The sequence below is a fragment of the Brienomyrus brachyistius genome, chromosome 15, assembly GCF_023856365.1.
Source record: "Brienomyrus brachyistius isolate T26 chromosome 15, BBRACH_0.4, whole genome shotgun sequence".
NCBI classification, from domain to species: Eukaryota; Metazoa; Chordata; class Actinopteri; order Osteoglossiformes; family Mormyridae; genus Brienomyrus; species Brienomyrus brachyistius.
Genome location: NC_064547.1, coordinates 6,794,763 through 6,810,361, shown reverse-complemented (window position 1 = coordinate 6,810,361; position 15,599 = coordinate 6,794,763). Strand labels below are relative to the sequence as shown.

The following is a 15,599-nucleotide window of genomic DNA, read 5'->3' as shown; positions in this document are numbered from 1 at the left end:
TGGCGGCCATGTTTAAGTAAAGAGCAGCTCTCCTACAATGGGTCGACTCCCGGTACTTGGCTATCACAGATTAGTGCCCTCTCCTTTTTGCAGGGCAGGTTTCATCTAAACATTGATTTAGTAAAAATCTACATTAAAAATTTGGCCTTTACAAGGACGATAAGAGCTGTAAGTCTTAAAAACTAGCCACTTTACCGAACATGGATGTCTTCATCATAAACAAAACAATAATAAAAGTGAATATGTTCACAGAGATGTGTGAAGCACCATGCTCTCTCTGTGAATGTAGTCTGCATGCTTTCTCATTTTGTGTGGCTTTCCTCCAGGTACTCTAGTTTTTTCCTGGAGTCCAAAGATATACAGTCAGAGTAACTGCCATTTCTAAATTGCTCATACTGTGTGCGATGGACTGCCATTCCATCCAGGGTTTAAGTGTCCTATGCTGCCTGGGGTAGAGTCGCAGTAGAGAAGCAGTTGGAAGATGTATACATATATATATATATATATATATATATATATATATATATATATATATATATATATATATATATATATATAAAGTATATATGTGTGTGTGTGTTTGGGTCTGTGTGTTGGCCAATGCTGGTAGTAGGATATCTTGAAGGTAAACACAGACCTTTAGGAAAATGTGTCATCCGTGCTGTTACTTCACAGTCTGCTGGTCTTCCTAAAAATTCAAAATGATTTTTCTAATAATTCAAAATGATAAAATTGCATGTTGTACCAAAGTACAATGCCTCGCAGTCAAAGTGATGCTTGAAACACCAATAGCTACTGACCAATTTAAATTCACATATTTATGACTGACAGGTCCTTTATGAAAAAGAAAAACGATGCCACCATATTCTTAGCCACTTAGCGATTTGCCACGCTACGGGAGTGTCTGGCGAACACTTACTTATTAAGCTGGTTTTCACAGGAGATTCGTTATTAATTAAACTAATGGATATTCTAATTGCGGTGGTACACATGCACTCGTTTCATGGAGAATAAAATGAACCCACTAATGCCTTAATAACGTTCATCCGACGATAAATAATGGAGACTACCCAGCGAAGTCAATTAAGGGCATATATATAAAAGGACCGACTTGTCTGCTGGCACTATGCTCAGAAATTAGGCAGCATAAACACTCTTCACAAAGTAAAGCTCGGCTTTCAAATGGCGGCCCGAATCTTTCAAGTCCGGGACTTACCACACATCAAGCATCCTTAATTGTACTTCTCTTCTATGTCAAATTTTTATTGGGGGGCATTGTGGGGCTTGGCCAATCAGGCCTCTGTGCCTGAGATAGGAAGGTCACTGATTCGATTCCCATCCTCCACAGAATATTCACAGCTCTGTTGGGTCACTGACTAAAGTACATAACCCCCCCCCCCCCCCCCCCCCCCAAATGATCCAGGGACACCTGAGAAATGGACGACCCAGCACTTAACTGTATGGATGTGTGGGTATGTCTCAAAGAAGGAATATGTGAAAAGATTCTATTGCCATGTACCTGTACTTCTGCAAATGTCAAATGAAGCATTGTTTCATTATCGGTTAGATCTCATAACTAGCACGTTGCATGTGCTGCAGTAAGTCAGCTGTGTGAATGTCCCTGCTGCCCTCCCGTCCTCCCCCACAGATCTCCCCTTCATCCAGATACGGCACATATGACACAAATAACGGTCCTCATCACTGGGAGGCAGAGGAGATGCTGAGAAGCTTTTGACAAGGCGAGTGAGCATAAGAGTGGCCCCGGACATTCCTGTCTGCGAACACATGTGGGGTGCTGCTTGTCTGCCGCCGGTGCTGTTGAACCTTATACATGCAAGTGCCCTAGGGCTGCCCCCCTCCAGTCTCCTTTGGAGTGGCGCTAACCAAAAGATCCTGTGCTGAGCTGCGGCATGGATCCGGTACGTTAGCGCTCGTCACAGTTTTAATCCGGCGGTTGCTGCAGATCCCACTTAACCATGACCCATGACAAGGGCTGTTGGAATTGGCAACTGATTCGGAGGAAAGCCAGCCCATAAAGAATGGCGATCATTCGCTGAGAGGCCGCCCTCGGCTTCAGGCATCGCATGTCTGCTCCAAACCAGAAGCATGTCACGTACTTGTCCTCTTCCCTGATTGGGCTTGTTGTAATCCCTGGGAGGGTTAGGGGGGTCACAGACACGCAGTTGTACAGTAAGGATAAAAACTGTTTTTTTTTTTTTATCCTTACTGTAATAATAATCAGTATGTGACACTGAATAAGTTTACGATGGAGGGATTCCAGAATTCCACAGATAATGAAATGTTTTGGTTATAATTATGTAACAATAAATTGGTTAATACAACATGACCTACAAAAGGTGTGAAATGCTTATCGCATATTCCTCTTCTGTATTTCTCTGCAGTAGACAGGTCCAGCTGGAAGTCTGGCATTGTCTGCTGTTAAAATGCTCCTGCTACAGCCTCTGACTGAGTCTTTATCTATGTGTGGTTTCGCCTCATGTTTTGCTAAAACACACATTCAACTTAAAAAATAAAGGATGAAAGAGGCATATGATTATGCATGCATCACTCAATCAAATGACAAGTTGTCGTGGTCAGAATGGGTTTAACGAATATGTGAAAGAAAATCCAAACACTATCTCAGTTACATATAGTTTGGAAAGATCCGAAATGGTCTTGAGGTATTAAAGGTACAGTATCACGTTAAAGTACTTGTGCTGGCATTGTGTTACTTAAGCTGTCAATGACAAAGTGTCTTCTTGACAGGATGGAGATCCTTTCTCCCAAGCCATTTTTCCGACTCGTACCTCTTCTCGAGAGTGATGCTCCCTTTGCATGTCCCCCGGAGCTGGGCTCGCACTCGAGACCTCCAGACGACTCTCACTCTCCAGTGTACCCCCCTGTTTGTCTTGGATCTTGTTGGGATCATCCACCGGCACCAAAATGTGACTCTCTCCGTCGTTCGGCTGTGGACACGAAGAGTCATTTGAAAAGTCCTGTGAATGAGGCCCCTTTCCTCTCGCCCCGGTGTCTCAAATGACCCACAGAAGTCAAGCCTAATGAGCTGTGTGGGATGGGAATAGGTCTGATGGTGATGAGGGAGACACACTACCATACTTTATAAAACGGAGGAGTCCACATCACGAGGGGGGAGCTTTTATTTATTTATGTTTTTCCACAAGAAACTTTTCATACCATTAAATCACAGTCCTAACTGTCTATTTGAAGTGACAGTACAGAAAATCAGAATATTACCCCTTTTTTAAGTCCATCTTGGTCATGCTATAGGAATGAGTGAAACCGATCCTGGTGGAAAACCTGCTTGATTTCTTTTTTCCCTGTTTAAACCATATTAAAAACAAATCCGTTAACAAGTGGTACAGCGATAAGTTACGCGATGGGTCATTCGGGTCCAGCTGTGTTTCAACAAAACCTGCTCTGACGAAGTCTTCCAACGGCGTGACTTAGAAAAGCGCAGGCCATCTGGTATTTCTTTGTAGCATCTGTACATTTCTCACACATATCAGAAAATGTGTTTAAGCAGCCAAATAATTAAAATATTACTCTTTCAATTACCAATAAATGTGAGTCATTTTGAGCTGCACAGTCAAACAGAAAACAGTCATCTTCAGGGGCAATTCCAAAATAATTTAGCCACACTCAAAATCCACTTATACGATACATCAAGTAATGGCTTTGACCTGAGCTGGGGAGGCCATTTCAAACCCAATTTCCTTTGGTTTCATCAAGCTTGACCATTTCTATGCTCAAAAGAATCCTCGGAGGAATAAAATGAGCTAATGTCATTAAAAGAGCCTTGCTGCAAGAACAAAGACCCAGCTACTATTAAAACAATGACCAAACAAACAAGGGAACAGGCCCGTCCTGGCCGTGACTGAAGCCGGTGAGGCCTATTGTTACTGCGGAGGGTGGAGTAATGAATCTTCCAGAGCTAAATATCACAGCATTTCATTTTACCCATTCTGTATTCATCTGTCACAGGAAAATGTTCATATAAAGCTGGTAGCATTAATATTTGTGAAACAAGAAAAGCATAAATAATACAGCTCTGGCTAACATGTTCTAAGCTTACGATTGAGCTTCCATTTGTCTAGTGAAATTGCATGTGTGTAAGGTCATAATAACGAGCAGTTTCAGCATCGAGCGCTAATGTGAACAAATTCAATTCGGGTATAACATATCAAAACTCTACACAGTTCCAGGGAACCGAAAGGGAACTTTGGCAAAAAATAAAAAAATAAATGAAAATTCAGAATTCATTAAAAGTTAACAGACCAACAGCTCAAGATATACAGTTTTAATAGGAGAATATCAAAATTAATATTAATGACTATTTTAAGGCTTTTTAGCAAAGGGATAGCTTAAATTCTGCAAGACCAATTATGAACTGGCATTAGTGTGTCATTCCACGGCTGCTAATGAACGGTTACTTTGATGCATGCCTAGCGAGACTCTCGAATTGGGGCGGGGGGGGGGAGTAGGGGGGGCAGCACAGGGATCTGAAGATTAGAAAATGTCCATTTCCCATTGCATAGGTAACACTTATTCTCGCTATTTTAGGTTTCATGGCCTGCATTTATCACAGCAATGTCATGTTCCTGCAAGGTTACGTTTGAAACTAGTTATGCAGACTAATACAGTACCTACTGAACTTGGAAAACAACTAGCAATAATATCTTTGGTGAACGTGGAGTCAGGTGATTAAGTTTATTTGTATTGATTTATTTGCTCCACCTGGCCCCTCAACATAGTGTATAAACTGGTGTGCTTGATTTGATTTGGACCCCCCAGTAACCCAGACCAGGTAAGAGACTTGCAATCTCCCCAAGTATAACCCCCAAAAACCCGTTCTGCTCAAGTGCCAGTATCATGTGGTTCTGTTCCCTGTTACAGACAAAAACAATCTCACAGCTTGGCTCTTACAATAGTCCGGCATGGCGGGGTGGGGCAGATGGGTGGCCAAGGAACAGAAACCAAAAAGACAAAGTGACATAGACCTATGTTATTTCATTACGACAACTTCTTTTGACTGCTCCATTAGACAGTGAACTTTTTCATGACGTGTTACATTCACAGCTCCTTCATAATGCCTTTATAATACATTCGTAGAATATTAAGTGCACCTTCATAATGCATTCATAAGCAGCATACAGTAAGTATACAGTAGCATGTCTTAAAGCAATGCATTAATAACATTTTCAATGAACAAGAAATGACAGCTCTAATATACATTACTAACAAACATAATTACACAATCATATAATAATTAATGTATATAAATGCATTATAGATGTATTATGCATTGTAAAGGTGCAGTGAATGTTTGATGAATGCATAATGAATGTATCATAAAGGTGCAGTTAATGTAAAGCTTTACCAACTTTTTGCATCACTTAAATGCGACTTACGTTTTTTTTCTGTGAAAAAAAATACATTTGAAGATGTGAAAATATGTTTGTGATGGTGCAAAAAAAAAAAAAAAAAACTTTCGGTGAGGCATCTTTGAAATACTATGAGGGATTTACACATAAGCCTCTAAACAAGCTAACAAGCCACAAATAAAACTACTGAAAGCAGCAGTCTTTCATTAAAACCGGCGCCGGACATAAACACGAAGCATTCCTGGTAACGAAGACGAATAAACAAATGAAAAAATTATCATCACACATTTACGCCAAAACATTAAATGCATTTTTGAAGCTTGCTGGCAGAAGCGCGTGTTGTTTGATTTGCTCGGGATCCATGTGGAGCAGGAGGGCATGGAGAAGTTTGCAAGGTCGCCGCAGAACTCGCTACTCTCCCACTTAGTTTTTATAAAAGACCAATTTAACGACCCGTTACTGAGCGCGCTCGGAGGAGTGCCCACGGCCTCTAATTGCAAACATTTGCCAAAAGCAAAAAAAAAAGAAAACAGAAAACCTTTGGGTCTCTAACTTCAGTTTTCATTCTGGAGTAATTTTTGCAGAACATTGCAATGCATGTTCAGCATGTTCAATTAAGGTTCCTCCCTGAAATCTTGTTAGTGACTGCGGCTTTATATTTGTTATTGACGCAGGAGGGGTGTTGTCGACCAAGGGGGTAAACTAACAAATTTTAACAATAAACCCCAGCTCATTAACTACAAATTTTAGCATAACCATGCAAAGTTTGACCTTAACCATTAAACAGAGGCAAAGTCTGGCTCAGCATACAGTATATGACATACAAACCATTGAGAGAAAAAGACGTTTTGGTTTCTTATTAGTTAATTGTAAACTCCATTATTACCACTAATGACGTATAGAGGCACCATTTAATTCTTTTCTTATAAACCAGAAATGCTTGAATAGATAAGACCATCTACAGTATGTCACATCCTAAGAAAGGCTTCCCTTGCTTCAGGAAAAGTGTGAAACCAAATCTAATAGAATACTTGGTGGACTTGGATAGCCAAACTAAACTACGACCCCTTTACATATAAACACTCCTATGAATACGATTTCTCTGTCGGAAGTCCAAAGAATGAGTGTCCATTCTTTTGACACCACAATCAAGCAAGATCTATGCGGTTACACAAGGCCCTTGTTCGGGGGCTCTTACACTGAGCAATACAGGATGGCTTAACATCAGAGATGGTTAGTAGATATCAGTCAAACTCTTTAGCGCAATAAAACTGGCATGATTTAAAAATATACAAGTATGAAAAGATAAAAGCACTTTGTCCGTCAAACAGCGTCAAACGTTTCCTAGCTGGACACCAACCATATCAGAAAACTGCAAATGAAATTCCATCTTCAAGGAATCAAACAGTCATCAGGAAGCACTTGTGAAGTTATTCATTATAGTGATTACATTATAAATACACATCAAAACTGATTTCATCAATATTCCGTGTTGTGATGGAAATGGCAGAATCAGAATAACGGATAAATTCAGCTAAATAAATATATAAATAAATGTATATTTAATGTGGCCTAATTTTCTGCTCTTTCCTTCCATCTCCTCCTGGGGTCACAGTGCAGACATGGAGATTAGGAGAAAAGGTGACTCTACATGATCCTTAAAGTGTGGCATTGTGCTTGAGTGACCGCCAGAGGGGCGTTGACTGATACCCTGCACTCCCCGAAAGCAGTTAATAAAAATGGATTCATGGATCTGCAGATGAGCAGGCTGTGTTAGTAGCCAAGGAACCAGGACAGCGCAGTCACCACCAGGGCGTCACCACCAGGGCGTCACCACCAGGGCGTCAGCACCAGGGCGTCACCACCAGGGCGTCACCACCAGGGCATCAGCACCCTGCCACGCCGTAAGACCACCCGTCCCAGACATGAGCCACTCCCAGGATTGAGAAGCCACACCCCCTCCTGCTGCAGGTACAGCTCATTGTGCGCAAAACACGGAAACACACAAAGAGACACTCATCAACGCACACGAGAAAAAGTAAAGGACTACAAAGAAATGAAAAAGAAAACTTACATGAGACAACAGACTGAAGACAAAGTACTGTTTTTACTTTTTAAAGAAGTGTATATTTCACCTGGTCCTTTGTAATGGGGAATGATGCAGAACCACAAAGTAGGTTGTAAATGTTTTCACTGAACTACACTCCATAATACTTATTAAAGTTATAAAAATAATCTCCGTGGTGCAAAGAGGCTAGCCGAAGATTAACACCTAATAAAAGCACGATATAAAAGTTTATTACATTCCAGCCAAGACAAATTAAAACCCCAGTCCCACTGGAGACACGATAAGAAAACTGTCGTCCTCTATCTTTAAGGATTTGCGAAATTAATATTAAAAATATTATATATATAAAAAGAAACTAAAATAGAAATCTGTGAACAAATGGAATGGGGTGTTAGGAATCACTGCAATCCTTCCTGCTTGCCGGAATCCTTCTAAACCATCCCTGCATTCTGCATTCCTTTATGCGATCATAAGAAAAAATATATTTATATTGTAGTGGCAGATCTCCAACCCATAAATACATCAGCAGCATGCAAACCAGCTTTGCACAGGTAAACATACAGATTCCTCAAGCAAATGAGGTATCAGTCTAAAGAGGTGTGTGAATATTAAGATCAGGAAAAAAAAAACCCAAAAACTTTCAATTCAGACCATGCATGCTAAAAAATGTGCAGAGGTGCCAAGAACTGTCCAGAACACCTTTCTTGAGATATCAGGATCGATACTGTCACTCAAACAGCCAAGACAGACAGGCAGAATGTCCGTGTGAGTGGCTTTTGTTTTTGTGGAGCATACAAAAGTAGAGCTACTGTTTGGTAGAGGGGATATTTTATCTTATTTATGCTGCAGGGATGGCAAGCAGTGAGCAAAACTATATTCAAGCAGGCGGATTTGTGGCCTGAAGTTTCGATTCCCAAGAGGAGTTTGAACATTTTCGGCATGTACCCGGCTCTGTTAATGGGGGAGAGGGGTGTTTAAATGGGAAGCTCGGGAAGTCACCCGGAATAAGCACGAACACTAAGCATGTAAATAGGAGCATGCAGTGCGTCAACAGTAAGCGTTAAACCACAGCACGCAGCGCACTCTGGCATCCGTGCACCGAGCATTCTCATGCACACCTGCACACAGCCAACCGCGTTATGTGCTAACAATAAAGGCAATAGATTTGAATACAGACGGTCCCTCGTCTCCCAATGACACGCGCTCCGTAAACCCGGATAGCTAATGCATTCACGCTCGTTCTTATCGATGCTCTCTGTTTGCGCGTGGCACGTAACGGATGCGCTGCGTTCAACCGCATCGTCCCGTCCCTTTCTGTGACGATACTCCGGCTCCAAGATTCGGCAATGTATCAAACGTGCTTGTCTTCTGCTTTTGACAAGAATAACCTCTTTCAAGTGTAAACAAACCATCTTTTCCCCCTGAAAGTATACCCTACAGTTCTCAAAATACTTTTTTTTCCCTCCTTGATAGGGGCGGTTTATTCTAAATAATGTTGTCCTCCTAACAGGGTTAAAGGTAGGATATGTTCTGCTTCCTACAGTATACTTTGATTGTTATGGATCCTGCCTACACACGTGGATGGAAGGTGCTGAAAATCATTACTATTCCCACGGATGGGTTGAACGTTGACGTGCTGACCCGGAGGTCAATGCACTAAGGGTCAGGCAAGGTCAGAAAAGGTCAAGCAGCAGTATATCCACAAATCTCCACTGACGGATAATAGATACAGTCAGGAAGGCACAGCAATTAAAATACAGATGGGGAGAGTTAGAATGCAGTAGTTCATAAGGCCTGGAGTACATCTCCTACGTCACTAAATCATTTTACATTAATCCGATACTGCATGTGAGGCCCAGGGCCCCGATAATGGTGCTGTCACACAGTAACGAAGGACCCCTGAGCGACACCTGCTGAATTGATTGGGAAGCCTTTGACACTATGTAGTATATCATAAACTGCACAGTAGGCTGTAAAGCAAGGACAATCAGGTGACCATCTGCCACCCAATCAGAACACCAGCAGTGTATAAATGCTCTCTCTCTCTCTCTCTCCCTTCTTTATGTCACCTGGGAATATTTCTCTTCATAGTGGAAGCCTATAGCATGTAAAATTAGCAAAATTCACTGATTTGCTTGATTTTTTTTTGTCTGATCTCAATTCCGACACTCAGGGCACGGGTTCCTGTTTACCTTTGTTAACATGTTAATAAACGTTGTTACATGAAACATGTTCCTATTTCGGGACATGAAAAAGGGGCACAAGCTACTTAATGAGGTTTATAATTATCAGTTTCCAGAGAATATAAGAAAAGGTACACAGCAGTCTGGATGACAGTGAAATGCTCACATGACATCTCAAGTTAAAAGCAGTAATGAATAATTACCAAAGGTTGTATTAAAAAAAATGCACAATGGGTGAAGGTTTGTACGTATCAGATCTTGCGGACGGATGTATTCATTAGTTCACAATGAAGCGAGTGGAAGTGGCCAGTCATCGTTAGCTAAGGAGTGCCGTGGCCTCTTTGCGATGCTTAAGGTTTCCGATGCAGAGCTCTTTTCAGATGACGGCTCGGAGGAGACCTCGCTGAAGCTCAGGCGATATCGATTTCCCGAAGCATAGCTATCCCCTCCTTTTTGTGCACTGCTGCTGCCGCTGCATGGAAGTTCAATGCAAAGAATGCAGGCGCTCTTCCAGGCAAAACGGTTTGTAATATGGACTTGTTTTCAGTAACTGACAATAATGGCACACTGTTTTATTTACGGTTTGAAGCTCTGATTGGATAACTGATCTTTGTCGTCTATTATCCCATGTGGGAGAGGGTATTATTTTTCATTGAAAGGTCCCGAAACATGCAGTGTTTATAGTCTATTATGTTCTCAAACTGTATGTTTAGTAAACAAAAAAAACCAGAGAACAACCAGTTTACACTCTATCGGACCAACCTGAGGAGTATTCAACAGATGAATGTACAGTATGTGTGATTAGAAATTAATATATTTCAATATCACTCATGTTGTTTTAATAGCTTTTTTTAACCAGGGGGCTTTTTAATTCACTGTGAATAAGGTGAAATCCTTCCCGCATAAAATCATATCGAAATACAGGTAGTGTGCATTAAGCTATGTTACTCCATGCACCCAGGTACATTTTCCAAGCAAACTTAAACGCAGCCGTTTTGCATATAGACATTCCCGGGTTAATCATGCGCTTCGTCTGCATATCCGACACACGAACGCGGCATGCGGCTAAAGCGTTCACGCATGTTTTAGGCTTCGTTCATTGCTTCCTCTTTCCCGTTTATGCACGACACACCGCACAGTGTGGGCTCCCTACGCAATTCCGTCGCACCCGAGCAACTTAACACTTCACATAGCCACAAACTGACATGGGGAGACCGTTAAGCATAAGTGTGCTTTTTTAATTTGCCACAGCAAGGGACGTGGCCGTATTACTTGCGGCTGGTCAGTTTGTTTCCCGCTCTACTAAATTTTAACCAGCCAATTTCCATTATTTCCTTAACTTCAGCAGGTAAGACAGTTCGTTCTCTTGGGTGGTCCTCAAAATAATGGCACTATCACATGTTGCAATTAGTGTTTTTCGCTCTGTCCTCAAGCAAAAGGTACATGAAAATGATAAGGATCTCCACCATCCGCCGGGCTTAAATTGGCTTAAGCTCGAACTCGGCGCCTTTGTGTCTCGCGGCTTACGTTTCAGGACCCGCATATATAACCTTATTATACAGTGTAAAGAGAAAGGAGGATCTTGAATTATTCAGCACCCTGGTTTTCGGGCGAGAAGAAGTTCAGCAGAATTTAAATGATCTCAAAGAAACTCACAAGAAACCTGGATTAATTAGCTCACACCTTTTGTGGAGTAGAACCTGACAACAGCAATCCAATCTGATTCCCACATGTTGAACATTATGAAATATTTCATGTTGGAATTAAACTCAGAGTACCTTTTCTACATTTAGCCCTTCAATTTTGGAAGGAGATAATTCCCCACTCTGTCGTTCGACACTCTTGGCTAATCAGAATTTCGAGCAGGTTAAATCTGTCACGGGGGTGTCCTGGGAGGGGAGAAATGGGCGCTGACAGGAGTCGGGCAGGACGGGTAAATAAACAAACACGCACCCTCCGTGCATGCGACGGGACGGGCCATGAATTATTGACACACACCTGCCACAAAGTCAGAATCAGGACACGCAGCTCTGCCCGCTGCTTCTGACAGGGCGTCTCAGGTTTGGGGGGGGCTGAGACAGGCTGGAGGCTCTGGGAGTTGCACCCCCCCGTCCCCCCGTCCCCCCCACCGTGGATTGTCTCACACTAGGTACCTGTTGTCTGATTGCACCTCTCTCGGTTGCCCTTACTGTGACTCTGAGGGTCTCCCTCACCCCGAACAGTTACCTGTACAGTGACTCTCAGGGTCTCCCTCACCCCCCACAGTTATCTGTTGCATCTCTCTGAGGCTTCCCCATGGGTACTTGTAGTACGACTCTCAGGGTCTCCTTCATCCCCCCTTGGTTACCTCTAGGAACTGTGAGGGTCTCCCTCACCCCCAACAGTTATATTTTGTGACTCTGAGGGCCTCCTACACCCCTGATAGTAGTGACTCTGAGGGCCTCCCTCACCCTGCATGGGTACCTGTAGCATGACTCTAAGGGTCTCCCTCACCACCCACAGTTGTGTTTTGTGACTCTGAGGGCTTCCCTCACCCTGCATGGGTACCTGTAGCATGACTCTGAGGGTCTCCCTCACCACCCACAGTTGTGTTTTGTGACTCTGAGGGCTTCCCTCACCCTGCATGGGTACCTGTAGCATGACTCTGAGGGTCTCCCTCACCCTGCATGGGTACCTGTAGCATGACTCTGAGGGTCTCCCTCACCCTGCATGGGTACCTGTAGCATGACTCTGAGGGTCTCCCTCACCACCCACAGTTATGTTTTGTTACTCTGAGGGCTTCCCTCACCCTTGATGGTAGTGTGAATCTGAGTGCCTCCCTCACCCCCCACAGTTACCTGTAGTGTGATTCTGAGGGCCTCGTTCACCCCCCACAGTCACCTGTAGTGTGACTCTAAGGGCCTCCCTCACCCCCCCACAGTTACCTGTTGTGTGACTCTGAGGGGCTCCTTGTTGGCCTTGTGCTGTCCCTCCAGTATCTCCTGCTGGGCTTGCAGCAACAGCTGTTTTCCTGAAGTGGAGTCCGCCTGTAGCTTCTGCACCATCTGGCTACGATGTGTGTGTACATGTGTGTGAATGGGGGGGGGGGTGGGGGGTGGTGGTGGTAACGACAAAGGACAACAAACAGAAAACTCCAATCACAGGGGCTCAAACAGAGAACACATGTTGCTGCAGCTATCTCTGATGTACTTGAAATGCGCTGATCTGTAAGTATGCACCCTCATACACAGCTGAACCTCTGGCCAGATGCATCAGGCATTGATCATGGGCCGGCTACCAAGGAAACTGAAGCAGCTAGCAGTTTGCCATCCCTTTGTTTATTCATGTACATGTCCGGTAAATAATGAAGCCACATTAAAGGAAGAGATCTCATCAATCTTTCTTCATGCGTATATTGCCAGGCTTAATAAGAAGATTCCTCACCAAAATAACAGCATTGCTTTGGTTCATTAAGCGTTTGAAGCAAAGTGTTCATTTGAAGTATTATCATCAAACAAAAGTCTGTATTTATTAAGTCTCGGCCCTAATGTTTCCTGATATTAATGCAAGACAAATTAGGCTAGCAAGCTTAGAAAATGCCTTACACAGAAGTATGACAACCAACGCAGAGAATTCTCCAAAGCACTAATTTAAATTATAATGTGCATCCTGTGCAATGAAGAAAAAAAAATAACATTCAAACACAATCGCAGCTAACTAAATCGGTATTGACTTTATTGATGTGGTGGGGAGTGAGTGAAGACGCAGTTTTCATAATACAGTTTTAACGAAGGGCAATTAATAAAGGACTGAAAGATGAGCACAATAACTTTTCTCTCCCCATTTGAGAGGATTCCAAAGGACACTTGGGCCTCATGGGAGGCAGGACAAAAGCCAAAGTGCTGAGGGAAACCTGACACCAAATCCTCAGAAGTGCGATGCTACAAGCTAATCAATAATGTGCCTATTCCTACCCCTAGACAATGGGACCTGGCTGCAGCTGCCGGCTGATCGATAGTACAAATTATTACAATATCCAGAGCCTCAGCTGGACAGCCTGTTCTGGGGACAGCAGCAGTGGGGGCCGCAAACGTCACGCACGGTCGCATGCACAGCAATGAACGAGGGGATGTAGGGAGACCGGCAGACAAAAATGCAGGCGGATAGAAGTACTGAAGTCTATCTGAGCCAAGTTGTATTTCCTGACTGTATAGTTTACATCCATCGTTGCTCATGCACGCAGACACAAAATTGGGGGCCAGATACGCACGTATAAATATAACGGCGGAACAGAGCGCGTCAAGCCGCATTACAGCTAGCTGCTGCAAGACGCGCACCGCTACAACGTTCCGCAACGTGGGAGCCCGGGTTACGTTTCACCGGGAGACATCCGGCGAGATTTGTGCGCCCGCTTTCAGAGTTTTCTTGGCATGGAGGCCAAGAAAATCATACCTGTGACTACAGTGGGGAGAAAACAGGAAGGGGGGTGGAATTCACATGTGATGGGCTATCTGGCTACAGGTAGGGCATGGGGAGATCGGAGAAAAAAAGTTCTAAATCATACTTGGTTAATCATTAACACCTGTGGTGGAGGTTTCTAATGCAAATGCACGGGCTGGCACTCTGGCAAGTTTGAAAGCTAAAATCCTTCCAGATAAAGTTCCCATATTAAACTCCAATGTACCCAGAAACACATCTCGTTCATTTATGCTGAGTCTGGGTAAGGACCAGCTACCACAGAGAACGTGGTAGCGAACTGATTTTTGTAAAGAAGACATCAAACGAAATGCAGGACGCTGGGAGAAGATTTGGCTTCCCATAACAATTGAAGACTCTTTCTTTAAACCATTTTGATTATTTCTACAGCATATATTTAGTTTTGCCCATCAAAGCAAACTAGGAGTGACTGTGTTTGTGCCATTGGCTGATTTTAATAATTTAAAAAGTAGCATTTGAAATAAATAAATCGTACAGTAGGAAAGACAAAGACCGAGGAAATTCCTCATGGGAAGATTTGGTGGAAGCTGATGCGGGACTAAGTTCCGAAGTCGGGTGTGAAGACGCCACCCCAGCCCCGCCTCCCCAGCCCCGCCTCCCCAGCCCCGCCACCCCAGCCCCGCCTCCCCAGCCCCGCCTCCCCAGCCCCGCCACCCCAGCCCCGCCTCCCCAGCCCCGCCACCCCAGCCCCGCCTCCCCAGCCCCGCCTCCCCAGCCCCGCCTCCCCAGCCCCGCCACCCCAGCCCCGCCTCCCCAGCCCCGCCTCCCCAGCCCCGCCTCCCCAGCCCCGCCTCCCCACGGTGTCCCCCTTACTTGAGGCGGGCGAGCTCCTCTGCCGTGTCGCGGGCCCTCCCCTCGGCACTCCTCAGCTCGGCGCGGGCCTGCCGGCTACCCCGCTCCTGCCGCACGGCCTCTGCGGTCTGTATGCCGAGCTGCTCCCGCATGGCGCTGAAGCTGGCCTCCAGCAGCGTCGTCCGCTCCTTGTGGTCGGACAGAGCCTGGACTGGGGGGGGGGTGAGGCGGAGACAAGCCAGTGAGATGGAGAACCCCGCCGCTGCTCAGCGCTCAGGCCGGGAACGTGGACGAAATCCATTTTGAGAACTCCGTCAGAAAGGTCTTATTATTTCAGCAAAAGCTAAATGACACGAGTCACCCTTGGGTACTGAAACTACCTGCAAAAATAACTACAATGCAGCAGCTGAACTTAATTATGAATTATACCAGAAGGAAGATTTGCAAAGGAAACAAAAACATCACTTAACAGAATAATTAAATACTGCTATACTCGACACTGACAGACTGGAATGCATGTTAACATGTTAAAATATTTTAAGACATGTTAAGAATAAAAAAAAATAAAAAAACCTGTGTACCACCCATGGAACTAGAACCTTTGTTATCCTGCTGAACAAAAGAACAGCTTCCATTTTTGATCAGTAGATGGCACTCTCGACATGAAGCCACTCACAA

General features: G+C 44.1%; 2 protein-coding genes across 4 annotated transcripts in view; both read right to left on the bottom strand.

Annotated features, from left to right (window-relative positions):
• LOC125708550 (rootletin-like) overlaps positions 1-15,599 on the bottom strand; it is a 112,704-nt gene that overhangs the window by 23,772 nt on the left and 73,333 nt on the right. For all 3 annotated transcript variants that reach the window (XM_048976160.1, XM_048976161.1, XM_048976162.1), the window contains 3 exons: positions 14,943-15,132; positions 12,578-12,701; positions 2,808-2,966 (listed from right to left, as the gene is read on the bottom strand). In XM_048976160.1, coding sequence (XP_048832117.1) covers positions 2,808-2,966; positions 12,578-12,701; positions 14,943-15,132 — 473 coding nt within the window. The remainder of the gene's footprint in view (positions 1-2,807; positions 2,967-12,577; positions 12,702-14,942; positions 15,133-15,599) is intronic.
• The window catches only part of zc2hc1a (zinc finger, C2HC-type containing 1A), a 170,167-nt gene that overhangs the window by 119,270 nt on the left and 35,298 nt on the right, over positions 1-15,599 (bottom strand). The window lies entirely within an intron of this gene.